The sequence below is a fragment of the Macaca fascicularis genome, chromosome 1, assembly GCF_037993035.2.
Source record: "Macaca fascicularis isolate 582-1 chromosome 1, T2T-MFA8v1.1".
Classification (NCBI taxonomy): Eukaryota; Metazoa; Chordata; class Mammalia; order Primates; family Cercopithecidae; genus Macaca; species Macaca fascicularis.
In genome coordinates this window covers 150072552-150100192 of record NC_088375.1, presented here as the reverse complement: position 1 = coordinate 150100192, position 27641 = coordinate 150072552, and the positions used below count along the sequence as shown (strand labels likewise).

Genomic DNA, 27641 nt, shown 5'->3' with positions numbered 1-27641 from the left:
CTAATCATTGTCTTTAGATCATTAAAAATACAATGCAGTTCATGCCTGTAATCCCAGTTCTTTGGGAAGCCAAGGCAGGATGAGTGCTTGAGCCCAGGAGTTGGAGACCCGCCTGGGCAACATAGCAAGACCCTGTCTCTACAAAAAATAAAAATAAAAAAGATACATTGCAGATGTAGAAAGAAAAATTTAACCTTGTAAAGAAAGCTAGCCAAGAAATAAATTATACATGTCCATAAATGAAGGAATATGAATAATTAGAAGTGTGACAGTGAATAGAATCAAGTTCAACTGCGTTATTCCTATTATAAAAATTTTACAGATGAACCTCATAAAAATAATGTAGTTGGAAAATATTAGGTAGTTCTAACTTACCAATTCAAAATATTACTGTTATATTCTTGTATTTTGTGAATACATTTAATCTTCTGGATTCTTTTTAATTCTCACTCACTGTCCAAAGGTTTAGTTCAAGTACCTCAGAGAACATAAATACTATATGGGGTCAGGAAGCAGAAAAATTATTTTCATCAGTTTGATGAACCTAAAGAGGAGACACTAAATTGTAGGTTTTAAATTTAAGATTTATTGGAGGGTTGGGGGAAAAGTATAGCACAAACTGCTTTTCAAAGACTAGGTTTTTAAAAACTCTAAGCAAACAATTTCCACTTCAGATTATACATATTTTAAAAATCAGCATTGATTCATAAGCATATATTTTACTATAATGAAGGGAAATATGGCATAATAAAATTCTGAAAGCAATTTTTCCCAATTAAATTATAGTGTTGAAACATCTAATAGAGGAATACTTAACAGGTAAGTTGACTAGTTTCTTGCCTTTATATTCCTGGATACTGATGACATTCGTATGTATTTTTCGAATTCAAACAATCAACATTTCTTTATTCTTTTTTTAGTATACCAATAACAAAAGTATATAGCAACATAACAAAAATGCAAGAAACTAGATCTATTTATACAGATCATTTTTCTAAATCTTAATGGTTTGACAAAAGATGTTCATCTTTGTAACAGCTTTGGCTTTAAGACTTCCCACATTTCTTCAGTTTGCTGTTTGGCTACAGCATCTCCAGAGTAGTCAAGACAGTTTGCATTCCACATGCCGATGCCCCGTAAGCCATAGTTTTGTATATATGTTGCCTTTAAAGAAATACTCTGAGGGTTATCATACCATACTTGATGAAAGTGGCCAGCAGGATCCTATATAAATAAATTAAAATGGAGATTTTAAAGTATTTAATACAATTCAGCACCATAGGAAAGGGAAAAATAAAAGAAGTATACAGTACAGTAAGAGGGAAATGCTCTGGTCCTCTACAACCAGCTTATGTGCTTTTTTGTATTCTCTGTAGTTGCTAGAAGTGTGCCTAGCTAGGAGCTCTACAGAAGATTTTGTTTATGATGAATCAGCCAGATCAAAAGGTAATGGAAATGGAGGAGAAAAGTACATCCTTTTCTAGGTCCTAAGGATTCATTCTGAGAGTCTGTTAGGTCTGCCCTTCATTGGTGACTTTACACACACCTGATTATGAGCCATAAATTAGATTCTGGTCTTATGCTCACCTTCCACCCTAAAAAGTCCTGCCCAGAATCAAATACCTATATTTAAGTACTAACACAGTCTCTCTCGGGAGGCACATGAGCTATTGGATAAGAGACAAAGGAAAAGGGAAAGGAGATCTAGGACAAAGTGCAAAGGAAGGTGAAAAAGATAGGAGATAAAAAATAGAAAGACCTGTGACTAAAAATAATTTACTTATTTTTATATACATCTAGGAAACTCCTTAAAGACATTTCTGAATTAATGCCAGTAATATTTACAGCATCTCTCCTGGAATTAGAATAGTCTCTTAAGAACATAAAGTATAATTAAAAAAAAAAAAAAAGGATGAAAAAGAAGATTACTTTGGGGCCAGGCGCGGTGGCTCACGCCTGTAATACCAGCACTTGGGGAGGCCGAGGCAGGCAGCTCATGAGGTCGAAAGATCGAGACCATCCTGGCCAACATGGTGAAACTCCGTCTCTACTAAAAATACAAAAAAATTAGCCGGGCTTGATGGTGCATGCCTGTAGTCCCAGCTACTCTGGAGGCTGAGGCAGAAGAATTGCTTGAACCCGGGAGACGGAGGTTGCAGTGAGCTGAGAACGTGCCACTGCACTCCAGCCTGGAGACAGAGCAAAAAAAAAAAAAAGACCACTTTGAAGGAAAATAATTCACCTAGTAAATGAATACACTGCAGTATATTTAAATATAGTAGACTAACTGTAATCAAGCATATGTCAGTCTATATCTTATATTCCATTCTTTAACATTTTTAGAACTAGACAAAGCCATGCATGCTCTACTAATAGCTGTGATTCATTAAAGGCAACTTGTAGAACTTGTACTTAAATATGACAGATTGTTGAAGATTCAGGGGCAAACACAAAGACATATACCTTTGAATTTTGCCATCATTCTAGCTAGTACTTTGAGACTTTTTAATATTATTAAGAAATTCAAATGTCTCAAAATTGTGAAGGATCAAAGGGCAAAAACTAAGCACATGTAAGACTAATTTATGCATAGTTAAGGCATATTTGCTTTCCAGAATATTGAGTCCAAAATGAGCTGCTGTTGCTGAAACAGCCCAATAGAATGATTCTCTTCAAACAAAACAGAAACTTGATTCATCTTGCTATAGAATTTTGCAATTAATAAAAAAGAGAGGCCGGGCGCGGTGGCTCACACCTCTAATCCCAGCCCTTTGGGAGGCCGAGGCGGGCAGATCACGAGGTCAGGAGATCGTGACCATCCTGGCTAACACTGTGAAACCCCATCTCTATTTAAAAAAAAATACAAAAAAATTAGCCGGGCGTGGTGACGGGCTCCTGTAGTCCCAGCTACTTGGGAGGCTGAGGCAGGAGAATGTCATGAACCTGGGAGGCGGAGCTTGCAGTGAGCCAAGATCAAGCCACAGCACTCCAGTCTGGGCAAGATAGCAAGACTCCATCTCAAAAAAAAAAAAAAAAAAAAAAAGGAAGGAAACAGTTATAACTAGATTTTTTTTCTAAAGTGGCATTAAATGACCTTCAATGCTCACCAAAATGTTTCCTGAATTCTAAGACCTTAAAGAATGTATTTCTTCATGGAAACAGGGTAAAAAGGTGGTACCAGAGGCTGGGGTTGGGAAGAATAGATGTTTCAAAGGACACAAATTTTCAATTAGACAGGAACAATAAATACAAGAGATCTACTGTATCCCATGGTGACTATAGTTAATAACAATGTATTATGTTGAAAATTCCTAAGAGAATGGATTTTAAGTGTTCTCGCCATTTAAAAAATGGTATGTGAGGTAATACAAACGTTAAATAACTTGATTTAGCCATTTCACAATCTATAGATATATCAAAACATCATCTTGTATGCCATAAATATAGATAATTTTTACCTGCCATTTAACTTTTTTTTAATTTAAAAAAAAAAGAGGCCAAGTGCAGTGGCTCACACCTGTAATCCCAGCATTTTGGGAGGCCAAGTCAGGAGAATCACTTGAGGCCAGGAGTTCAAGACCAGCCTGGGCAATACAAAAAGACCCCGTCTCTACAAAAAGTAAAACAATCAGCCAGGCATGATGGCACATGCCTATGGTCCTAGCTATTTGGTAGGCTGAGGCAGGAGGATTGCTTGAGCCTGGGAAGTCAAGGCTGCAGTGAGCCATGATTGTGCCACTGCACTCCATCCTGGGTGACAGAGCAAAACCTCATCTAAAAAAAAAAAAAAAAAAAAAAAAAGACTGTGTTCCTGCATTTTCACATTCATTAAGGAAAAAACAAGCCACAGATTACTAAGATCAGGATTACAAAGAAACAGTATATGGTAATATACACTGTCCTAAGATTCTATGTTAAATATTTTTAAATTACAGGCATACCTCATTTTATTGTACTTTGTTTTGTTGTGCTTTGCAGATATTAAATTTTTTGCAAATTGAAAGCTTATGGCAACTCTGTTGAACAAGTCTGTTGGTGCCATTTTTCTAACAGCAAGTGCTCATTTTGTGTCTCTGTGTCACATTTTGGCAATTCTTAAAATATTCCAAACTTTTTATTATTATTATATCTGTTATGGTGATCTGCAATCAGTAGTCTTTGATGCTACTATTGTGATTGTTTGTGGGCACCATGAACTGTCCATGTAAGACTTAATAACAATATTTGGCTGGGCACGATAGCTCACACCTGTAATGCCAACACTTTGGAAGGCCAAGGTGGGAGGAACACTTGAAGTCAGGAGTTTCAGACCAGCCTGGCCAACATGGTGAAACCCCGTCTCTACTAAAAATACAAAAACTTAGCCGGGCCTGGTAGGGCATCCCGATAATCCCAGCTACTTGGGAGGCTGAGGCACAAGAATCGCTTAAACCCGGGAATCAGAGGTTGCAGTGAGCGGAGGTTGCAGTGAGCTGAGATCGTGCCACTGCACTCCAGCCTGGGTGATGGAGCGATACTCCATCTCAAAAAAAGAAAAAAAAAAGAGACTTAATAACGATATTGAAATTAGACTAATAACCTTACAATGGGAATTTTGCAATGAATAAAAAAGAGGAAGAAAACAGTTATAACTAGATTGTTTTCTAAAATGACATTAAATGGCCTTCAAGGCTCACCAAAATGTTTCCTGAATTCTAAGACCTTAAACAATGTGTTAGCCGGGTGCGGTAGCCCATATGTGTAATCCCATGCCTTTGAGAGGTCAAAGCAGGCAGATCACTTGAGGTCAGGAGTTTGAGACCAGCTTGGCCTACATAGTGAAACCCGTCTCTACTAAAAATATAAAAATTAGCCTGGCATGGTGGCGGGTACCTGTAATCCCAGCTATGTGGGAAGCTGAGGAGTAGAATTGCTTGAACCCAGGAGGCAGAGGGTGCAGTGAACCCAGATGGTGCCACTGCACTCCAGCCTGGGCGACAAAGCAAGACTCTGTCTCAAAAAAAAAAAACCAAAAAAACAAAAACAAAGAAAAAAAGAAACTAGAATCCCTCTTCCCTAAAATGGGTCAAAGAAACCAGAGCCTCTTTTCCCCAAAGCCAGCCATAAAGTCTAAAACTGTTACTCTAACCTTTCCTACCACCACCTTTCTGTGTACTAGCTGGCCATAAAGAAATTAAGACCCTCATTCCAGAGAGGTCCTACCCCATACCCATGAGAACAAATCCTTCACAGGGAGAGGCCAAGAAAAATCTGAACAGACAGACCTTGCTGAGTTTTCCCACTCAGTCCATTTGCATTAGCTCATGCCCTTTATTCTGATCATAGTTCTACATAGCTGTCCATACTTCGTTGAACCTACGCACAAAAATGGACAGTTTTTCCTGCATCTTTGGGTTTTCATTCTGAAGACTCTCATGTCATGTAAAATTATGATCAAACACATTTTAAAAGGCAGAGATCTCTTTCTTCAAATAAATCTTATATTGGAAGATGATGATGCCATTTAAGACTTTCCTAGCTAGACAGGGGAAGTCAATACCTGGCTTTAAAGCTCAAAGTACAGGCTGACTCTCTTGTTAGGGACTAATGAGGGTGGTAACTTTAAGTCGAAGCCAGTATTCATTTACCATTCCAAAAATCCTAGGGCATTTAAGAATTATGCTAAATTGACTCTGCCTGTGATCTATGAATGGAATAACACAGCCTGGCTCATAGCACATCTGTTTACTGAATATGCAAGTCTGCTGTTGAGATGTACTACTCAGAAAAAAAAGAGATTTCTTTCAAAATATTACTGCTCATTGACAATGCACTTGGTCACCCAAGAGCTCTGATGGAGAATACAAGATGAATGTTATTTTCATGCCTGCTAACACAACATCCATTCTGCAGCCCATGGAACAAGGAGTAATTTCAACTTTTATTAATTAAGAAATAGATTTTGTAAGACTGTAGCTGCCAAAGACAGTAACTCCTTTCATGGATCTAGCCAAAGTAAACTGAAAGCTTTCTGGAAAGGATTCACCATTCTAGATGCCATTAAGAACATTCATGATTCATGTATGGGAGGAGGTCAAAATATCCATATTAACAGGAGTTTGGAAGAAGTGAGTTATAACCCTCATGGCTGACATTGAGGGGTTCAAGGCTTCAGTGAAGGAAGTAACTGCAGAGGTAATAGAAACAGCAAGAGAGCTAGAATTGGAGGTGAATCCTAAATATGTGACTAAATTACTACAACCTCATGATAAAATTGGAATAGATGAGGAGCTACTTCTTATGAATATGCAAAGAAAGTGGTTTCTTGAGAATAGAATCTATCCTAGTAAAATGCTGTGAACATTGTTCAAATAACAGCAGAGGATTTAGAATATTCCATAAACTTATTAATAAAGCAGCAGCAGGGTTTGATAGGGTTCACTCCAATTTTGAAAGAAGTTCTACTGTGGGTAAAATGCAATCAAATAGCATCATGTTCTACAGAGAAATCTTTCGTGAAAGGAAGAGTCAATTGATATGGCAAACTTCACTGTTGTCTTATTTTAAGAAATTGCCACAGACACCCCAACCTTCAGCAACCACCACCCTGATCAGTCAGCAGCCATCAATGTCAAGGCAAGACGCTCTTCCAGCAAGCAGGTTATAACTTGCTAAAGGCTCAGATGATCATTATCATTTTTTAGCAATAAAGTATTTTTAAATTAAGGTATATATGTTTTTTAGACATAATGCTATTACACGCTTAACAGACTACAGTATAGTGTAAACATAACTTTTACATGCATGGGGAAACTAAACATTCATGTCACTTGCTTTATTGCTATATTTACTTTATTGTGGTAGTCTAGAACTGACCCTGCAGTATCTCTAAGGTATGCCTGTATATGTAATTGGTTACCATAACTTTTAACAAACTATATATCCATGAAACACTGTTTCTAAGAACTGCATGTTTCTAAGAATGCTGTGAAACAAGATTCTACATCAAACAATTAAACTGCCTCATGTATTACAGCACTTCTCAAATCCATTAATATAATGATTGTTATAAATCTCCAAGAGGGGCTTACAGTATATAGTGTTTTTCTAAATATATTTGGCCATGGCACATGTGTGTATATTTTGCACACAGGTGCATGTGTGTGTGTAATATTAACAGTTCCCAGGACAGACTAATATAAATACTGTTTAGGAAAGGTAAGTTTACAGTACACTCTAGTTTCACTAATAGGTATATACCTTCAGTTCCAAACTTTAGAAAGCTCTACACTAAAGCTCTCTGTATAGCTGATACACAGGAATACACATGTATGTCAATTATAATTTATGACATGTAGTGTGTTTGCAGTCATTTTTTATAAATGGGTACCAGACCATTAGTTAAGAATATAAATCCTTGCTGAAATTCACTTCTATCATTTTAGTACTCCTTTTAAAGTAACATAATCTGAAATAAATTCAAAGAAGATTTGTACTTAAGATTTTTGGGCCGTGGAAGAGCCTTTATAATGCTAATGGTAAATTATGAAAACTATAACTTTTCTTTGACACTTTGGTATAGCAATTCCTATTAAACACTACTTGACAGAATTGCTAATTATTTGGTGTATTTCTTCAGGTTTCCTTTATGTAATATTTTTGTAATTTTTGACATTGCTTATAATTTAGTTATAAAATAAATTGAAAATGATAGTTTTTCCATTGTAAAGTTGATTATGACACCTCTTCTGTTTTCACTCTCATTCCCCCCTATGTTAAGAGTCTCATCAGAATCTGTAGGCCACTTTGAAATGGAGGCTTTCAGAGATAGTAACCTATTTTGGCCCAAAACCCTTTCAAAATCAACAGTCATCCTAACATAATTGTCAACTATTACAGAGATCCTGTTTGTGATATGCACATTTTTATGGGATCATCTAAATGACAAGTGGCCCAAGCAGAGTAGATTCACTATTAGCAAAACTCCAGCTGCTTACCAGGGAACTAAAGTTCCTGATTACAGATTCAAAGACAAGTTTACTCATGTAAACAGCAGTCTGCATGTTATACCCTAAAAGAAAACTGACAGATATTCTTGATATCAAACATCTAATTATGAAAATAATTATGAAAACTAACAGAGTAAGTGCTCATAACTTATGAAAAATCTTACTTTATAGTTATAATAAGGAGCCTGCTGATCTTTATCCCATTGGTTTCCAGAAATAGAACTATTTATTTGCTTCATGATCATTTTGTAGGGCACCTGACGTCCTGCAGCATCACTACAAGGAGCCCCCCGGAATGGCACTTTTGCAATGGTACAAACATGATCCTAGAAATGCAAAAGTACTCATGTTACAGATGATCAAGTATGCAATTCTTAAAAGCCAAATCAAAAATATATAAATTATTTAGAAATAAAACATATACCATAAATAAATAACCTGACTATATAGAATAAAGGTTAAAATAAATTCCATTATTAAATGAAAATGTATGATAATCATAAGCTTTCATAGAAGTAAAAATAATTTTTATCTCAAACTATATTTCAGAAATTCTAAAGTTTATATATTTCTAATGAAAACAGAGAGACTCTAAAAAATATAATAGAGAATAAAAATTATGTAACAAATGACCTGTTCCTACCTCAGACAGATTCAGGCAGGTATAATCATAACCATACCAGGGAACACCCATTACAAGTTTCTTAGGATTAATGCTCATCTTGATGTAGTCATTATATCCTAGTCAAGCAGGGAGAGAAAAAGCATATTTGTTTCTCTTCATATGTCAATGTGTTCATACAAGCTATGCAACCGTTCAGAATCTGTTTGTAAAAACAAGCACATTTATAAAAAACACTAATAATGTTTAATATGATGTTATAAAACATCCTTTAACAACCATAAATTGTATATCTTGCTTTCTAAACCATTTCTCTTTGAATAAGAGAAAACATTCAAAACCATTAAGATCATATTGAAATAAAATATTCACAAAATCTAATTCTAGGAATAATGACACATTTCAGGAAAGTATGCTAATTGTATCTATTAATTGCTAAGACATGATATACTTGATACTCTAGATTCTAAAGTTTCAACAAAGTTTTATAAATCTTAACTTTCTAGCAGTGATTGTCTCAGAGTTTCTTAGAAAGTACAAGTGTTCCATGTTTTGCAAATATTCTATAAGTATGAATGATAGCTGGGGATAAGCAATGTGTCATCTATAGTTGGAGGAAACAAAGAGAAAAATTAACAAATACCTAGAACTATCAGTACTTTTCTTGCCCAATGCTGCAAAACATGTTTTTTCACCAAGACATATTCACAGATTATCTAGAATGTTGAGGTAAATAACTTTGTTACTTTTTAGAGCCTTTAATGTTATTATATACTATTAAATAACCAAAAATGGGGTGGGGTATGCATCAGTTCCCAAACATATTGGTTTATTTAGTTTGTTCGTTGATTTATTTATGATACAAAGTGATCATAAATGTGATCTTCCTACCTCAGCCTCCCAAGGCTTGAACCTTTTATTGATAGAACATAATTATCATATCTTTCCTGAAACACAGTTTGGGAACCCTCAATTAATAATTACTTCATAATTTTAACAGAATAACTTATTTTCAACTTTAAATAAATATGTGGCTAGGCACAATAGTTCATGCCTGTAATTGAAGCGCTTTGGGAGGCTGAGGTGGGAGGATCACTTGAGGCCAGCCTGGGCAACAGAGTATGACCCCATCTCCTTAAAAAAATATATTTTTTAAATTAGCTGGGCATGGTGGTGCATGCCTGTATAGTGAGGCTACTCGGGGGGCTGAGCTTGGGGGGTCACTTGAGCCCAGGAGGTCCAGGTTACAGTGGGCCATCATAGTGCCACTGCACTCCAGCATGGGCAACAAAGTAAGACTCTGTCTCAAAAAAGAGAAAAATGAAAATATTAGCTGGGCATGGTGGCATGCACCCATAGTCCCAGTTACTCAAGAGGCTAAGGCTGAGCTCGGGAGGTTGAGGCTGCAGTGAGCCCTGATCGTGCCACTGCACTCCAGCCTGGGTGATGGAGTGAGACCCTGCGTCAAAAAAATAAAAATTAAAATTAACAAAAGAGCAAGCAATCTTTTATTTAGTTGACTGATGGAATACAAACCAATCCAAACTTTGAAGAGGATAATGCAAAGACTACATCATACGAATGACAGGTCAAAAGTACTCCAATTCTAATAGGAATATAATTTTTAATTTATCACAGATACTAAAAGAAGTTAATGCCTATCCTATTAATCATGAAATGAAGGTACCCAACCATAACTATCTTTGCTATTATGTAACACTGGTTATTTCAACAAAAATATCCTGTCAAATTCTAGATAAACATGTGATTTCATGACAAGAATATTGGACCAGAAATGAGAATACCTGATTAAGCCCCAACTATATAATACTTAATAGTTATGCAATCATGAGCGGTTAATTCTTTTTATCTCATCTAGAAATATACCTATACCACAAGATTGTTGGAAGAATTAAGTGAAAATCAAAACTTTAAAACTTTTTGTAAACTTTAAAGTTTTCAATTAAGTGATTTTTAAATGTTTGAAGCAAGCTTTACAATTGAAAAACATATACAAATAACTTAGAAATACTGAAAACAACTTAATATTTTAATTTCTAGAATATTACTAATATTATTAATAAATGATCATGTTTAGAGTCTTACCAGTTAATGTCTGATTATAGGGAGCATTGGCTGCTGCAATACATTCTGACCAGATCTGACTTTGTTCATCATAAGACATCACAAAGAGGAAGTCACAAGCATCTGCGATTCCAGTATAATTATAGCATCTTCTGTCTATGTTCTTTGGAGACCAAGCTACATCAAAGGTTACCTGTGGAAAAAAATCTTACTATTTTATGTAACATGATCAAATATGCATATTATGTCAGATTTTTAAACTTATATATATTTTTACCTTATACTACACAAGGAAAAAGCTTACAGTATATGAATGCAGGGTTTGACACACAGAGAACTTGAACCATTCTAAGAAATATTTTTTGCTTACACTTGACTGAGTCAGACATATATTTGGACATACAGGAGCAGGACACTATATAGAAGATGGCCTTCAAACTCAAAATGTCTTCAAACGCGAGGCTGGTACCTCAGCTGATTAAAAGAAGCAGGTATAATGACAACAGGGTATGGTGATGCCCCTGAGCAATTAGAGAGTAAAGGCACACTAAAAGAATTCAAATACAAAAGTTTTTAAAATATTATGCAGGTTAAATATGTCACCTGTTGGCACAACCTGATTGGGTTGCAAGTTTCAGCCCGTGATTCACAATCACCTTATATGGTAGGTTTGGCCCAATATTAGTTAGACAATAATGGTGTCTTATGGCCACAGGTATAGATTAATCAAGTCAAAATGTTGACAAATCATTTAAATTATCTTATTTTATGGAAATATTCAAATAAATGTTGAGTAATATATTATCTTTCTTTTTTTTTCTTTTCTTTTTTGAAATGGAGTCTCGCTGTGTTGCCCAGGGTGGAGTGCAGTGGTGCGATCTCGGCTCACTGCAACCTCTGCCTCCTGGGTTCAAGCAATTCTCCTGCCTCAGCCTCCCAAATAGCTGGGATTACAGGCATGTGCCACCACGCCCAGCTGATTTTTTTGTATTTTTAGTAGAGACAGGGTTTTGCCACGTTGCCCAGGCTGGTCTCAAACTCGTGACCTCAGCTGATCTGCCGGCCTCAGCCTCCCAAAGTGCTTACAGGCGTGAGCCACCGCACCCAGCTTTATCTTTCATTTTGAATAGTGAGCCAACCTTCAACAAGAATATGTCTCTTTATGTTTATTGCCTTAATGAAGTATTAATTAGCCTTATTTTATATGTGTACAAATGTTCTAAAACTTCATTAAAGGTTGTTTTCCCCCCTTAATTAGGCACTCAATAAATACTGATTATTTTAAAAACTGAGATACTTTAGGTAACATTTTTATACTTTGAACAATTTATTCTAGCAAAACTCTTTTTAGGACTTCTTCAAAGTTATCTTTATAATTCCCTGAGTATTAGCACTTTACAATTATAAGCTTTGCTCAATAGTTTTCCAACAAAATAAGTTATGAAGTAAAATTTTTACATATTGGATCCTATTTTATTACTGCCTCCTATTACCAAATGAGAGGTATATTATAGTAATAGAGAAAAATAAATGACTACATCTAAGCAAGTAAATTTCAAATCCATTTTGTAAGAGTATTTTCACCAGCATTTTCTCTCACAGTTAATCTCATATTTTTGAGAAGGTACTATTATTATATTAGACAAGAAAGCAAAAGACTTGGGTGCTAGTGTCAGCTCTGTTATAATTAGGTCTATATCACTGCTAAGTCACTTAAAGCATCTGCATTTTTCCTACCTATAAAAATTTTGGGTATAGAAAGAACTCTTCAAGGCATTTATTTCTAGCTCTTTAATTCTGTGACCACAATTCTGTAAACTAAAGTTACTATCTTATCCCCAAAACTAATTCCACCTCTAGATTCTCTAGTCATTTTTTGTTGGTTACCAGTTTAAAAACTCTGGGGCCACTTTCTGATTCTTTCTTCCCTTACTTCCAAAATCTAACCTCATGTCTCCCTTTGGGTGGCCTCTCACAGTTGTTCTGCCCCTTCCTTTCCATTAATTAATTTATTTAATATGTATTTATTGTACACCTGCTGATTTAGGATTATGTCATCATCCAAATCAAACTAAATCCCTTGATATTGTATTGTTCTGTTAGTAGCCCTTACTGGTCTTCCTCCTTCTTCTAGTTTTACATACTCCTACAGAATAATCTTCCCAAACACTATTTTACACACATAACCCATTACACACAGAATAAAATGCACAGTCCTCAGCCTGACATTCTGGATCTTCCACAATCTGGCCTACCTTTGTAACTGTCCCTCCCACTAAGTCACCTAACATGAACTTGACATGTAGCCCAAAATGTTCTCCTCACCTCTCAAGAGATGGAAAGAGATATTCCTACTGCAAGGATTTTGCTCAGTCTCTTCCTCTCTGCTCTTTCACTACAGCTTAATCAGGATTGTCAAATAGGTTGTTTCCCATATATTCCACACATCAATTCTAACCTATTAGTAATGACTATCTAGAGAATGAAGGAAAAGTTTCTGAAGCCAAAATGTGTGAGGAGGAGAAGGGGTATGGTGGCCTGTATGCCAGGCATTTGCTATTCTTAATCTACATTGTACTCTCCTGACAAGTTGAATTCCATACTGACAAATCTTCCCTATTTGCATAAAACCATAGAAATGTCAGTCTTCATATTGCTTATTATTTTACCAGTAATTCTCAAATTATTTTACCTGTAATTCTCAAATTCATGATGACCAACTCTACCAGAATCACCTACAACACTTTGCAAAAATACAGTTCTCTAAGCTCTACCCCAGACCTACTGAGTCAATCTCAGTGATATGGTTTGGATCTGTGTCCCCGCCCAAACCTCATGTTGAATTGTAATCCCCAGTGTTGGAGTAGGGCCTGGTAGGAGGTGACTGGATTACAGGGGCAGATTTCCCCCTCCAATGCTGTTCACGTGATAGAGTTCTCACGAGATCTGATTGTTTAAAAGTGTGTGGCACCTCCCCACTCTCTCTCTTGCTCCTTCTCTGGCCATTTGAAGTGCTGATCCCGCTTTGCCTTCCACCGTGACTGTAACTTTTCCTGAGGCCTCCGAGAAGCCAAGCAGATGTCAGCATTATGCTTCCTGTATAGCCTGCAGAACCGTGAGCCAATTAAACCTACTGTCTTTATAAATTACCCAGTCTCAGGTATTTCTTTTTTTTTTTCTTTTTGAGACGGAGTCTCACTCTGTCACCCAGGCTGGAGTGCAGTGGCGCAATCTCGGCTCACTGCAAACTCTGCCTCCCGGATTCACGCCATTCTCCTGCCTCAGTCTCCCGAGTAGCTGGGACTACAGGTGCCCGCCACCACGCCCAGCTAATTTTTTGTATTTTTTTTTTAGTAGAGACAGGGTTTCACCATGGTCTCGATCTCCTGACCTCGTAATCCGCCCGCCTCGGCCTCCCAAAGTGCTGGGATTAAAGGCGTGAGCCACCGCGCCCAACCTCAGGTATTTCTTTATAGCAATGTGAGAACAAACTAATACACTTAGGATATTTTAAACAAGCACTCTCAGGTAATTCTGAGACAGGAATCACTGGTTTATAATACTCATAATGCTCTATACTGGAATAAATTTTTAAGCATTCTGTTAGATATCAAGGAGCTGCACCCTGTCTTCAAAAAAACTCATTGTCTAGACTATTACTTCTTAACTATAATCACCAATGAAACTTTTTTAAAACTGTGGACTCTGGGATTACCCAAACCCTTTTGAAAAATCATTTCTGGGAATAAGTTCAAAGTGCACATGTGTGTGTAAAAGTAAACACGTTTACTTTTTCTTAAGATCTGTGGTTATCTTGATACGTGGCTAGGTTTGAGGATCACTAATGTGGGTTCACATTATCCTCTGTTACCCACCTGTTGTCTGGCAAGATTTCTTGTGTTGTTACCTTCTGGTCTAATCATGTTCATTATGGCAGTGGGGAAGCACACTGCCTATTGTCATAGCTGTCACAGTTCCGTGTAGTTAGTCCTTTAAGCTTTACTGGGCCTTGGGTGCAAGTAATTCAGAGACTGTGGAGCAAGTGATACACTTCTCCAGAATTACCTCTACTCCTGGGTTGTTTCTGTCCTGCACTGGTAAAAGCTGGTTAGGCCCCCCTTGATTTCTGTTCTCCCATTGTCTAACACTTCTAACTGTGTTATAAGGCAAGTAGTGGGGTAATCTCAGTGTTGTATTTTGATGTAAACAGAGAATAGTGCTTTAAAATTCCTTAAATAAGAACATCAAAGGCTCCAGAAAAATTTTTTAAGAAATAAGTGCTGAAACTCCCATTGCATTACTATAAAACTAAGATTATATTAGTTTTACCCTCATTAGTATATTCTGATATGGAAAAGATGAGGTTTCCAAAGAATAAATGAATTTTTACCTGTGATCCCTCAATTTCACGATGGAAAGTGTCTGTAGTTTCTTTGACTAAAGCAGTTAATGCATCGTATTCAGGTGATAAACAATTAACTTCTTGCTCTATATCGATATTAATTCCATCCATATATTGTGTTTTGGCCAAATTAACTTTTTGAGCTATCCAGGATGCTCTGGAAGCAGGATCAATGATATCCTTTAAGGATACGTCTCCTGTGGAAGAAGTATATATCTTTTGAACATGTATGCAAAAACATTTCATTATTTTGGAAGACTAAGCCCCTAATTGAAGTTTTCCAAATAGAGAAAGAATATACCAAAGTAACAGAAAGCCATTACTCACCAATCTCCAAAATAACCATTATAAATCATTAGTAAAATTGTTCTCAAGTTAGAAGCAGAAATTGTGGTCATCATGCTAATTTGCCAGTTACATTTTGCTCAAAACCATACAGTGGTTTAATTTGTTTTAAAAGATCTGCATTTGTGAAATGAATTACACAGTATCTTAGATTATAGGATCCTAACAAAAACAGATAAACATAAAAGGAAGTTTTTGGAAAGCCGGGACTATAGCAAGTGATACAGATAAATTTCCCAATTGCTGGACACATAGATCTGGTAACAGCGTACCTTTAAATACTACTCTGGCTCCTTTTGAATGAGCGTAGCACATAAGTTCTGAGTCATATTTTCCAAATGTTGCCACAGTTGTAATCTGTGACCAGTCATAAGATTTCCAAGTTTTCTGTCCAACATCAAACACAAAGACCTGCCAGAACAAGGATAAGCACCATCATTTAAACCAAGAATATTATGCTGACCATCCAAAATACCATTCATCAAACACCACCATACACCAAACACTATGGTGGCAGTGAGAGTACAATTGTGAATAAGACATAAGAGTCCCAATATAATTGGTGGCAGGAGTAATTAGCCAGGCTGGGAAAGAGGGGAAGGATGGGCCAGGAAGGAATAGTGCCAAGTGCCAAGGCCTGGAGGCAGAGACAGCGTGGTGGTTGCGTAACTAAATATTTAGTATGGTCGACGTCTAGAATTTGGGGAGAGAGCATTAGTGAAGGACCAGAGTGGTAGGCACGGGTTAAATCATGAAAGGCTTCATAAGCTCTATTGAGAAGTTAGTACTACCTTGTTTATCCTGAGGTAAAGGGAAAGAATAAAAGCATTTTTAAAAGGAAAAGGTATGCATTTTTGAAAAATATTTTCAGCTGCAGTGGGAAATGGATTAAAGAGAGACCAAAAGTGGAGGCAGAATGTGGAAGCTGTTGGAGGAATCCAAGTAAGAGATGATGGAGACCTCAACTAAAATTGTGGAGCAGTGGAGTTAAGTGAACAGATCTGGAAGATCCTAAGGAGGCAAAATTGACAGGACTTTGTGACTAATCAAATGAGTAATCAAAGGAGAGAAATTTGATAATAGTCAAGTTACTGCGGATGGAGCCATAAATACTACATTTACTGTTTGTTTGTTTGGTGAAGCTAGCTTCTTAGAATAGTACTTAGGTCAAATTCTAAGGCAGCTCATGTTGTGTTTCTCTGATATTTTCTTCCCACAATTAATTCAAGAAGCATGAAAGCCTCACTGATTATTTTTATTTTATTCCAAGGCGTGAATTCATTGACAAGTATTTATTCAATTTCCAATAAGGTACAAGGAGAGTATTTTGCTAGGCTCTAAGGACATAAAGATTAATGAGAGAGACCAAGTCCACTAAGGAGTTAATTACTTAATTACAACGGTATTAAGGACTGTAGAGATTGCAGGGGGCCATGCCAGCATATAAAGGGGACCTGCTAGCCAGATGGAGCAGGAAAACTTTTCTGAGGACTACATGCTTTCGTGGAGGGCTGAAATCAGCAGAATGATGGAAGAGATGTATCTATGGACAAAAGACTGCATTCTCAACTGAGGGAAAAGAAAGCCCAAAGGTCGCCACACCTCAGGAGAATTCTGAGATTCTGGAACTGAAAAAGGTCAGTGTAGGTAGAGCACAGAAATCCTGCAAGTATGGGATACTGGATAAAACCCTTAAGGTCGGTACGGAAAGATTAAGTAGGGCTTCCAAGACCACTGAAGATGTTGTATTTTATCTTGGGATCAGTGGGAATCAATTAGAGTTTTAATTCAGGGGATTTGTATTACAAAAGAGATCACTGGGTCCTTGTGAGGGGAATGAATGAGGGAGAGGCAGTGGGGATAGTAGCTGTAAAAGTTAAACCAGGCATTTCTTAATTTTCTCAACCTCTTTTTTTTAAAAAAACTTTTCAGAATTAACTACACATAACTCATCTTTTCTGCTAAGCAATTTCCCGCTGAAATAATAAAACGTCATAATGTGAAATTAAGTGGCCCATTGTTTTCAGAATCACATTTCTATCAAAACTTCTATTTTAGTTCTGATAACTAGGATTCTATTTGTTTAAAAAATACTAAGAGCCTGTGATATAATAGATATCCTTTAGAAAAAAAAGCTGGGTGAACTAATCGAAAATATATGGGGAAAATGCCATGTAGTCAAGTTTTTGTGTTTGAAAAACACAGAAAACGCCAGTAAAGACCATTTACCATGAACATACAAATAAGCATAATTTTGCTTCTTTGAATAGTTGGTTTTCAAAGTGCCACAGTTATTGCCTAACCCACTAAGTACTGGGTACTACAATAAATCTTTCAGGGTTTTTTTTGGTTTTTTTTTTTTTTTTGAGACATTATCTTGCTGTCGCCCAGGCTGGAATGCAGTGGCATGATCTTGGCTCGCTGCAACCTTCCACCTCCTGCTCTGCCTCCCAGGTTCAAACGGATTCTCCTGCTTCAGCCTCCTGAGTAGCTTGGATTACACGTGCCCACCACCACGCCCAGCTAAATTTTGTATTTTTGCTAGAGACGGGGTTTCACCATGTTGGCCAGACTGTTCTCAAATTCCTGACCTCAAGTGATGCACCAACCTTGGCCTCACAAAGTGCTTCTCAATCTCAAAAAGAGATTGAGAAAATTAAGAAAAGTCTGGTTTAACTTTTACAGCTACTGTCCTTACTGCCTCTACCACCGCGCTGGGCCTCAGATTGTTTAAAACATTTTAATTGGGAGGCCATTATGCTGAAACAGCTCCAACTGCCTTGGATTTCCTGCTTAAGCAAACTCCAGCCCAATGTCAATAATGAAAAGAAACTTAAGCTTAACCTATCAGAAACTGCCAACTAACCTCTAACTAGGAATTCTTCACCAAGTCATAGCTAAATAAAGCAAACAGTCATAGCCAACCAAGTAATTATTTTCCTTTGCTTCCCTGTTCAGCCTATAAAAACCCATGCTACTAAAGCAGACCTCTCTGAATCCCTTCTGGTTTAAACCAGATTCATAAGTTGTTCTTCGCTCAAATAAACAAGGTTATCCTACTTTGTCTGAAATCTTTCTTTTAATAAGATGTTAGGTTTCCACACTAGGCAGGTTCTTCGTAAACACTTTCACCATTTTTATTTCTTCTCCTAAGTCATGTCACTTTTTTACTGGCATCTAAGTGTCCCTGCCTCAGGTTAATAGACTAAGAACTAGGAATCATGCCTACTTCTACAAAAGAATCGTTCTTTGGATTAAACCTTTGGACCTTCCTGATGTCATCCAATTCCTGCTTTCAGTCATCGAAGTGGGCAGTCAGGTGGTTTTAATATTGCTCCAGAAAGTGTTTGATTAAAGTTGCCAGAAGCGTTATAAATTGTTATGCGGATAGAAGGAAAATGTACTGAAAACTATTTTTTACCACTCTTCTTGGGTGGTTTTGCGGTACTTTAAAGGAAAGGGCTAGCAGGTATAGAAAACTAAAGGTAAGCAAAATACTCTGCATTCTAATGTACTGTTGGAGTGCTGAGATTCTTTCAAACGAAATCCTCATTCTCTTGGAAACTGAGAAATGGATTATTCTACCTTGTTTGCTTTTTACAACCAGAGTGCCTCGGCAGAGGCACAGCAGGGGAATGAAAGGAGCTTGCCTTAGGAGACAGAACTGGTTTGAACACTCGCCTGCCTACGCAGGCACTTACAGGCTGTGAGGCCTGTGAGGAGTTACTCAACTTCTCTGAGCCCGAGCTTCCTCATCTATAAATTGAAGGATCCGTAAACAGGAAGGCCCTCATCGAGTGGTCAAAGTTGGTTTCGGCGCCCACGGCACCTCTCCTTAGGGCTCGGTTCTACTCTAACTTCTCTTCGTGCCCTGAGGCCCAGACCTAGAGGAGCAGAAGAAGGCGCTGACCTCGAAATCTGGATGGTGGCGAATCGGACGGCAGAGCTCGGGCTCCGGGCATGGGCAGTCGGTCCCGGCCGCGAGCGACAGCGCCATCAGCGCCAGCAGCGCTAGACCCCGGATGCCGCGCGGCGGGCTAGAGAGGAGGCGCCAAGGTCGAAGCTGCAGTCGGGACATGGCAGCAGGTCAATGGGGCCGCAGTGTGTTCCTACCGCCTGGGTGGGCGGGGCCTGCTGCGCCTCAGGGCAGGGAGGGGCGGGGAAGGATGGGGAGGGGCGGGGCTCCGGGGCGGGCGTGGGAGGTCGGGCGTCGAGCTTCTCGGGGCGCTGCGGGTGGGTGAAGTTCAGTGGCTGCTGGAGCGTCCCCGGGAACAACCAGTGTCTGCGGCGCCGAGAGGGCTGTTCGTGGACTCAAATGGGTATCAGCCCTACCGTTTATAGTCCTCCCAATAGTCTGCATCTCGTTTTGTCGTGTTGGTCGAGTACTCCTTGTGGAGTCTGAAGGTACAAAGGGATCCCCAAAATGGAGAAGTGGGTGTCTTTTGGAAGGGCCTACTGAGTAACATGGTTGGAGTGGCCAAAAGACTTTTAGTTTTTATTTTGCTACTCAAAAGAAAGCTGGAATACCAAAAATTTTTACTTACGGATATCAGGTCTTACTTAAGATAGTGGTTTGAATTCAAGCATCTAATTTTGTCTACTCTCCTGTTAAAAATCAAATAACAACCTAAACACACAAAGACAGAGATAACAGCAACAAAATGTTGGAAGCTGGAGAGCACAAGTATGAGTATGAGAGGTAAATCGGAAAAGGGGGAGATTAGTCGAAGGCTGCTCAAGGACTCTGATCGCTAGATCCTTTTTCTGGCTTCATGTCTCTGGGCAGCTGCCCCTCTTTCCCACCCACGGGCTCCCACCCCGGCTGAATTCCGTGGAGGGGATAAATTATCTGCTGACTGGGTAATCCACCTAAAACAGAGAATAAGTGGCTTTATGCCTACTGAAAACTGAAACCCCTCGCTAGGCTGATCAGAATCTGATTAACCTAAGAGGCTGAGCAAAGATACTGACATCAGGGGGTTTCTGGACAAATCATACACCCAGATCACCCTACAGTGAAATTCAAAGTTAAAAGCACCAGCTATCTACTTGGAACTTCCTCTCTTTGTACTTTTTAATTTTTACTTTTAATCATGGACAGCAACCAAGAAAATTCAGTAATGTAGAAGAGGAAGGGGCCCAAACAACAGACAAAGGAATATGGAGGAAGCAGATGCTGCAGGGAGAATACTTTTAAAAATTCTCATAATAGCCCCAGAAAAATAAGAGAAGATGAAGCTACAACAGGGTGTGATAAAAGGGGTAGGGGATTTTTTTTTAAGTTATTGGAAATAAAAAAGTGAAAAAACTATTGGTAGAAGATAACATTGAAGAACGTAGAGCAAAAACTCTGAAAGATAAGAAAATTGGAAAACACAGTACAGAGGGGATGAAATAAATAATTCTTAAGGGTGCTTGAGAAGCAGCGTAGTACAAATAAGAAGAAATAAGTAATTTGGGCTGGGTGCAGTAGTTCATGCCTGTAATCCCAGCACTTTGGAGGCCAAGGTGGGTGGATCACTTGAGGTCAGGAGTTTGAGACCAGCCTGGCCCACATTGTGAAACCGCGTCTCTACTAAAAATACAAAAATTATCTGGGCATGGTTGCAGGCACCTGTAATCCCAGCTACTTGGGAGGCTGAGGCAGTAGAATCGCTTGAACCTGGGAGGTGGGGGTTGCAGAGATCACACCACTGCACTTTAGCTTTAGCAACAGAGTGAGACTGTCTCAAAAAAAAAAAAAAAGAAAAGAAAAGAAATAAGTAATTATCAAGGCTCCAGGACTGAAGAACACGCGTTTCAGAATGAAAAGCTGGGCCAGGCACTGTGGCTCACACCTGCAATCGCATAACTTTGGCAGGCCAAGGCAGGAGGATCACTTGAGGGCAGGAGTTTGAGCATGGGGAACATAGACCCCGTCTCTACAAAAAATAAAAAGCAAAAAATTAGCCCTGTGTGCCAGTGTGGTGTAAAAGCTTGTAGTCCCAGCTGCTCGGGAGGCTGAGATGAGAGGATTGCTTGAAGCCAGGAGATTGAGGCTGAAGTGAACTATGATCATGCCACTGCACTCCAACCTGGGTGACAAAACAAGATCCTGTCTCAAAAAAAAAAAAAAAGAGTACAATTGAACCTCCATAACCAGAGGTTCCACATCTATGGTTTTAACCAATGTCAGATAACAATATTTAAAAATAACAAATAATACAGTAATTTAAAAATACAAATAAAAATACAGTAAGAGTACTGTCAACATAGCATTACATCATATTATTATAATTAATCTAGAGATTATTTAAAGTACAAGAGGATGTGCATAGATTATGCCATTTTATGTAAGGGACTTGAGCATCCATGGATTTTGGTATCTGGGAGTCCTGGATCCAGTCCCTTATGATACTGAAATATAACTGTATGTTTTTAATATGAATGGTTGCACTGAATCAAGTTTTCAAGGAAAACAGCCTTCTTTCTCCCTCATAGAATCAGACTGTATTCTGTGACGCAGAAGGAAACACATATCTACCTGTTGGGGATCCCTAAGATCACCCCCCAGTTCAGTGATGCACTAAAAGAACTCATAGGACTCAGTTGTACTCACAGTTAAGATTTATTACAGCAGAAGAATATGAAGCAAAAGCAGCAGAGGGAAAAGGTGCACAGGAAAAAGACAGGAAGAAGCCAAGCACAAGCATCACGTTGTAACAACATTTGTGAAGGGTTGTCTGCCATGGAAGCTCTTTAGAGACTCAGGGAACAGCAGGAACGCTCCCAAATCCACCTACAGGCCAACCTTTAGGAAGCAGGCCTTTCTAAAGATAGCAGTCTTAGGCCTGTTATAGGAACTCTATTCTGCATACTACCCAAATGAGGAATGCCTACATATTTGTATTGAATTCTATATTGGTGCTGTACATTCGATGGATGTGACAAATGTATAATGATGTATATCCAGCATTATAGTATCATACAGAAAAGTTTCACTGCCCTCAAAATTATCTGTGCTCTACCTATTCATTCCTCTCTCCTTGCTAACCACTGGCATCCAGGATTTTTACACTGTCTCCATAGTTTTGCTTTTACCAAAATGTCACATAGTTGGAATCTTACAGTATATAGCTTTTCAGATTGGCTTCCTTCACTTAGTAATATGCATTCATGGTTCCTCCATGTCCCTTCAGGCTTGATCGCTCATTTCTTTTTAGCACTGAATAATACTTTATTGTTTGGGCATACTGCAGTTAATCCATTCCTGCAGCATCTGCTTCCTCCATATTCCTTTGTCTGTTGTCTGGGTCCCTTCCTTCTACATGATGGAATTTTCTTGGTTGCTGTCCATGATTAAAAGTAAAAATTAAAAAGTACAAAGAGAGGAAGCTCCAAGTAGATAGCTGGTGCTTTTAACTTTGAATTTCACTGTAGGGTGATCTGGGCATATGATTTGTCCAGAAAACCCCTGATGTCAACATCCATTCACCTACTGAAGGACATCTTGATTGCTTTCAAGTTTTGATAATTATGAATAAAGCTGCTATAAACATTCATGTGCAAGTTTTGTGTTACCACTTTTTTTTTTCCAGACAGGGTCTCTGTCACCCAGGCTAGAGTGCAGTGACTTGTTCAAGTTCACAGCAGCCTCCATCTCCTGGGGTCCAGCAATCCTCACACTTCAGCCTCCTGAGTAGCTAGGACAACAGGCACATGCCACCATGCCTGGCTTTCTTTTCTTTTCTTTTCTTTTCTGTCCTTTTCTTTTCTTTCTTTTCTTTTCTTGTAGAGGCGCAGTTTTGCTATGTCGCTCAGGCTGGTCTGGAACTCCTGTGCTCAAGGAGCCCTTCTCTCTTGGCCTCCCAAAGTGCTGAGATTACAGGCATGAGCCACTGTGCCCAACCCTGTGTTATAACATTTTTAAGCAAAGCAGAAATGTTTGCTTTTGACAATTTAACCATATCTAATTAAATGTTTTATTAAAACCATTCACGTGGGCTGGACGTGGTGGCTTACGCCTGTAATCCCAGCACTTTGGGAGGCAGAGGTGGGTGGATCACAAAGTCAGGAGTTCGTGACCAGCCTGGCCAATACGGCGAAACCGTCTCTACTAAAAATACAAAAATTAGCTGGGTGTGGTGGTGTATGCCTGTAATCCCAGCTGCTCAGGAGGCTGATGCAGGAGAATTGCTTGAACCCGGGAGGTGGAGGTTGCTGTGAGCCGAGATCGTGCCACTGCACTCCAGCCTGGGTGACAAAGCAAGACTCCATCTCAAAAAAAAAAAAAAAAAAAAAAAAAATTCACAATTCTAACACTGTATGTCCATCTAGTTGATCCATTGATTCATGGTAGCATGCCATAGAGCAAATAACAAATTTACAATAGCTACATAAAAGATAAAAAATTCAGGAATAAATATGTGCAAGAATGCAAGACCTGTACATAGAAAAGTATATGTTTTATAAAGTATAAAACATTATTGAAATGTTAGAAGATATAAGCAAATAAAACATGAAATATTTGTTGGAGGAGGAGGGTTGTTGTTTTGTTTTGTTTTTCTTTTTGCTGTTTAGTTTTGGTGGAATTCGACAAGCTGATTCTAAAATTTATAAGAAAATATAAAAATAGTTGTGACACTGCTCAAGAACAAAGTGGGAAGTCTTCTACATGTTCTCAAGACTTAAAAAGATTAAGTAATAAATTCCACTCACTATTCGTGCAAGGATAAACAAATGAACCAATGGCACAGAGTAGAGAACTCACAATAGATCCATGTGTATACATACACTTGATTAGTGACAAAGGAATCACCGCAGAGCAGCAGAAAAAAGATAATGTTGTGACAATTGGATATTAATATGGAAAAAACCTGAAACTTGACCTCTCCCTCTCACCATATACAAACAACTCTAGGTGATTTCTAGACCTAAATGTAAAAGGCAAAGCAACAAAGTTATTAGAAAATAATATAGAGAATATTTTCATGATCTCTAGAGAATAAAACCTTAAATGAAGCCCACAAACTATTAACTACAAAGGGAAAAAAACAATGCATCTGGCTACTCAATATTTAAGAACTATTTATCAAAAAACACGAGAGTAAAAAGCCACAGTAGGGAACAAGGTATTATTTGTAAAATATATAACCAACAATGGACTGGGGTGAAGAATATATAAAGAACTCATATAAATTCAAAGAAAAAGGTAAACAATCTAGAGGAAAATGGCTAGGAAATCAGAACAGACACTTTACAAAAGAGGATATCTGTATGTTCAATAAACATATGAAAAGCTGCTTAATCTTGGTAACCTGGGAAATGTGAACTAAAACCACAATTAGATACCACTACATACTCACTGGAATGGCTAAAATTAAAAAGACTGGTAGTACCAGCTATTGACAAGGATGTGAAACAACAGAAACTTTATACATGGCTGATGGTAGAGTATAAAATAATATAATCATTTTGAAAAATAGTTTGGCATTATTTACTGAACTTCAAGATACACATCCTCTACGAACCAGCAGCTCTGCTTCATGGAAATGAATGAATGTATGTGCTACACATAGAAACATGGTATCCCAAATGCAGAAAAAGCATTAGATAAAATTCAGTATTGGTTCACCAAAAACATTCTTAGTAAATTGGGAATAGAAGGAACAACAGAAAAAGAACTCAAATAATTTTGTAAACATCATACTCAATGGGGATGTCATAATAGCATTCCCCTTAAAATCAAGAACAAGGTGCTCATCATCACCTTGTAATCAGTATTGTACTTACCAGTGAACACAAGTGAAAGAAATAAAAGGCATAAGCATTGAAAAGAAAGAAACAGTTATTATTTCACCAGAGATAAAAATAATTATATAGAAAACCTAAAAGATAAAAGAATCCTTAATAAATTACTAGACATAAGAGTTTAGCAAGGTCACTGTATATTAAGTCAACTTAAATCAATTGCACTACAAACAGAAATAATATTAAAAAGATACCATTTATAATAGCTAAATATATATATGGAACTTAGGGACAAATATGACATGTCTATCCGTGCAAATGTTTATGGAGAAAATCCTAAAACTTACTGAAAGACATTAAAGAAGACCTACATATATTTTTAATCATTTATTTAATTTTTTAATCTCTTTCTTTTCTGAGAGAAATGGGAAGAAAACCTGTGGAAGGTTTTAAGCAGGGAAGTAGCTTAATCTGATTTACGTTTTTAAAAGATCACTCTGACTGGTGTATGAAAGATGATTATAGAGAGGCTTGTGGAAGAGACCAGATAAGCTATTGGAGTGCAGGTGCAGGGCTAATATTTAGCTGGCAAATATTGGTACTGTTGCCTGGATTCTTTTTTTTTTTTTTTTTTTTTTTTGAGGCGGAGTCTTCACTCTGTCGCCCAGGCTGGAGTGCAGTGGCGTGATCTCGGCTCACTGCAAGCTCCGCCTCCCGGGTTCGCACCATTCTCCTGCCTCAGCCTCCCGAGTAGCTGGGACTACAGGCACCCGCCACTGCGCCCGGCTAATTTTTTGTATTTTAGTAGAGACGGGGTTTCACCGTGTTAGCCAGGATGGTCTCGATCTCCTAACCTCGTGATCCGCCCGCCTCGGCCTCCCAAAGTGCAGGGATTACAGGCGTGAGCCACCGCGCCCGGCTGCCTGGATTCTTTATGGCCAGCATTTGCTGACTGGATGCAGTTGGTTGGCATCATGCTGTGCCATTAGCAGTTGTTAAATATTTTGATTATTTCTCAGTGTTCCCATGAGATTTCAAGGTGGCTCAAACAAGGCTGGCAGCAGTTGTCATCTGGATATGTTGGCTGATAAAGGATATCTTCTGTAGGAACAGCTGGGAAGATTCGCTGATATGGTAGATGTGGGGGTCGGAGGAAAGAATAATCAAGGACAACAATGATGTTGTCTGTCTTCTCCACTAGCCTGTGCACTGCTTGAGAGCAGAGATGATCTCCGTGCAGTTTTATCCCCAGCACCTATCCCTCTACCTGCCACTAAGAGGGTAAGAACATTTCTGCTGAATGAAATTGCTACATGGGGATGTGAGTGCAGAGTGTAGAGGTGTCAGTGTGGTCTAAGAGTGAGCTCTGTAAGATAAGAAAAAACAAGCAAGAATCAAGCCCTTTATATATAGTCTAAATAGTACCAAGATCTCAGATGACCATCCCAGTAGCAGTGGGGTAGAAAGTTAGTGGAATTTTTGTTTTGTTTTGTAGAGGTGGAGGTCTCTATGTTTCCCAGGCTGGTCTCAAATTCCTCCTGGCCTCAAGCAATCCTCCAACCTCATCCTCCCAAAGCACTAGATTGTGAGCCACTGCAACTGGCCAATTAGTGGCATTTGACCAAGGAGAAGTCTAAGGATGAAAAGCACTGGGACCTCAGACAGGAGCTGTGAGAGATTCAGTCCCCTGGGACAGTGGGTTACAGGGGTCAGGAATCCCAACTCCTGAGGAATAATTCAGAAAATTAATTTCAGAAATAACGGCTTAAAGAACGGAAAATAGTACCAGGAATGCTAACAAAGCGGGTCAGAGTGAAAACTGTGGCAATGCTGACCTGATAATGGAGTAGCACCACTGGCTGAATCCTATGCCTAAGTGTTCATGACATCAAGACCTTCTTATGCACGTTGCCTAGGGAAGATTGGTTCCACTGCCTAGACTAGAACTGAGCATAACACATGAGAGTTAAGGAAGCCCAGCTGCTGGGGTAGAGGCCCAGGGAGTGAGGACAGCCGGGTGGTCTTTTCACCTATCAGCTGTCTCCTCATCCCAGGAGCCTGCAAGAACCCTGACGGTGATTTGTAACCACTTGCTTAGTATCCCCCAGACTCAGCACAGTGCTTGGCACACAATAAGTGCTTAATAAGTTTTTACTTTTTGTAAAATTTAAAGATTTTTGAAATTCAAAATTTATTGGGTTTTGCACATTTAAGGTCATTCTTTTCCAGATCTCAAAGTGGGATGTTAAAAAACCATAAAATTGATGGGATGACATTATTTTCACATTACCAAATATCCAGTTAAATATGTTTTGTGATTTTCCAGTAAAAAATAAAATAAATTTAAAGACCAAATAAATTTAAATAAAGACAGCTCAGAGGTCCAAACGCATGAATTACAAATTCATGTGGAGCACTACGTTTTACTTCCGGAACGTGATGTGTGAGCACTGATGTTTCCACCAGATCC

The 27641-nt window shown here is 38.4% G+C and overlaps 2 protein-coding genes across 7 annotated transcripts in view; one reads left to right on the top strand and one right to left on the bottom strand.

Moving 5' to 3' along the window:
* SPATA1 (spermatogenesis associated 1) overlaps positions 1–12243 on the top strand; it is a 59995-nt gene extending 47752 nt beyond the window's left edge. For 3 of the 5 annotated variants that reach the window (XR_012418244.1, XM_074002970.1, XM_005542881.5), the window contains one exon: positions 10737–12243. Coding sequence is in view for 2 of the 5 variants with exons in the window: in XM_074002978.1 (XP_073859079.1) it covers positions 10737–10775 (39 nt within the window). In the remaining 3 variants the exon portion in view is untranslated. The remainder of the gene's footprint in view (positions 1–10736) is intronic. The other 2 variants (XM_074002978.1, XM_065519466.2) reach the window with 1 other exon arrangement.
* CTBS (chitobiase) overlaps positions 567–27641 on the bottom strand; it is a 64477-nt gene continuing 37402 nt past the window's right edge. The window contains exons 1-7 of one of the 2 annotated variants that reach the window (XM_045368171.3): positions 19353–19534; positions 15715–15853; positions 15086–15294; positions 10717–10888; positions 8632–8729; positions 8153–8314; positions 567–1224 (exon numbers count right to left, since the gene is read on the bottom strand). In XM_045368171.3, coding sequence (XP_045224106.2) covers positions 1024–1224; positions 8153–8314; positions 8632–8729; positions 10717–10888; positions 15086–15294; positions 15715–15853; positions 19353–19520 — 1149 coding nt within the window. In that variant the 5' untranslated portion in view covers positions 19521–19534 and the 3' untranslated portion in view covers positions 567–1023. Of the gene's footprint in view, positions 1225–8152; positions 8315–8631; positions 8730–10716; positions 10889–15085; positions 15295–15714; positions 15854–19352; positions 19535–27641 lie in introns of those variants that run through there. The other variant, XM_074002996.1, reaches the window with a different exon arrangement.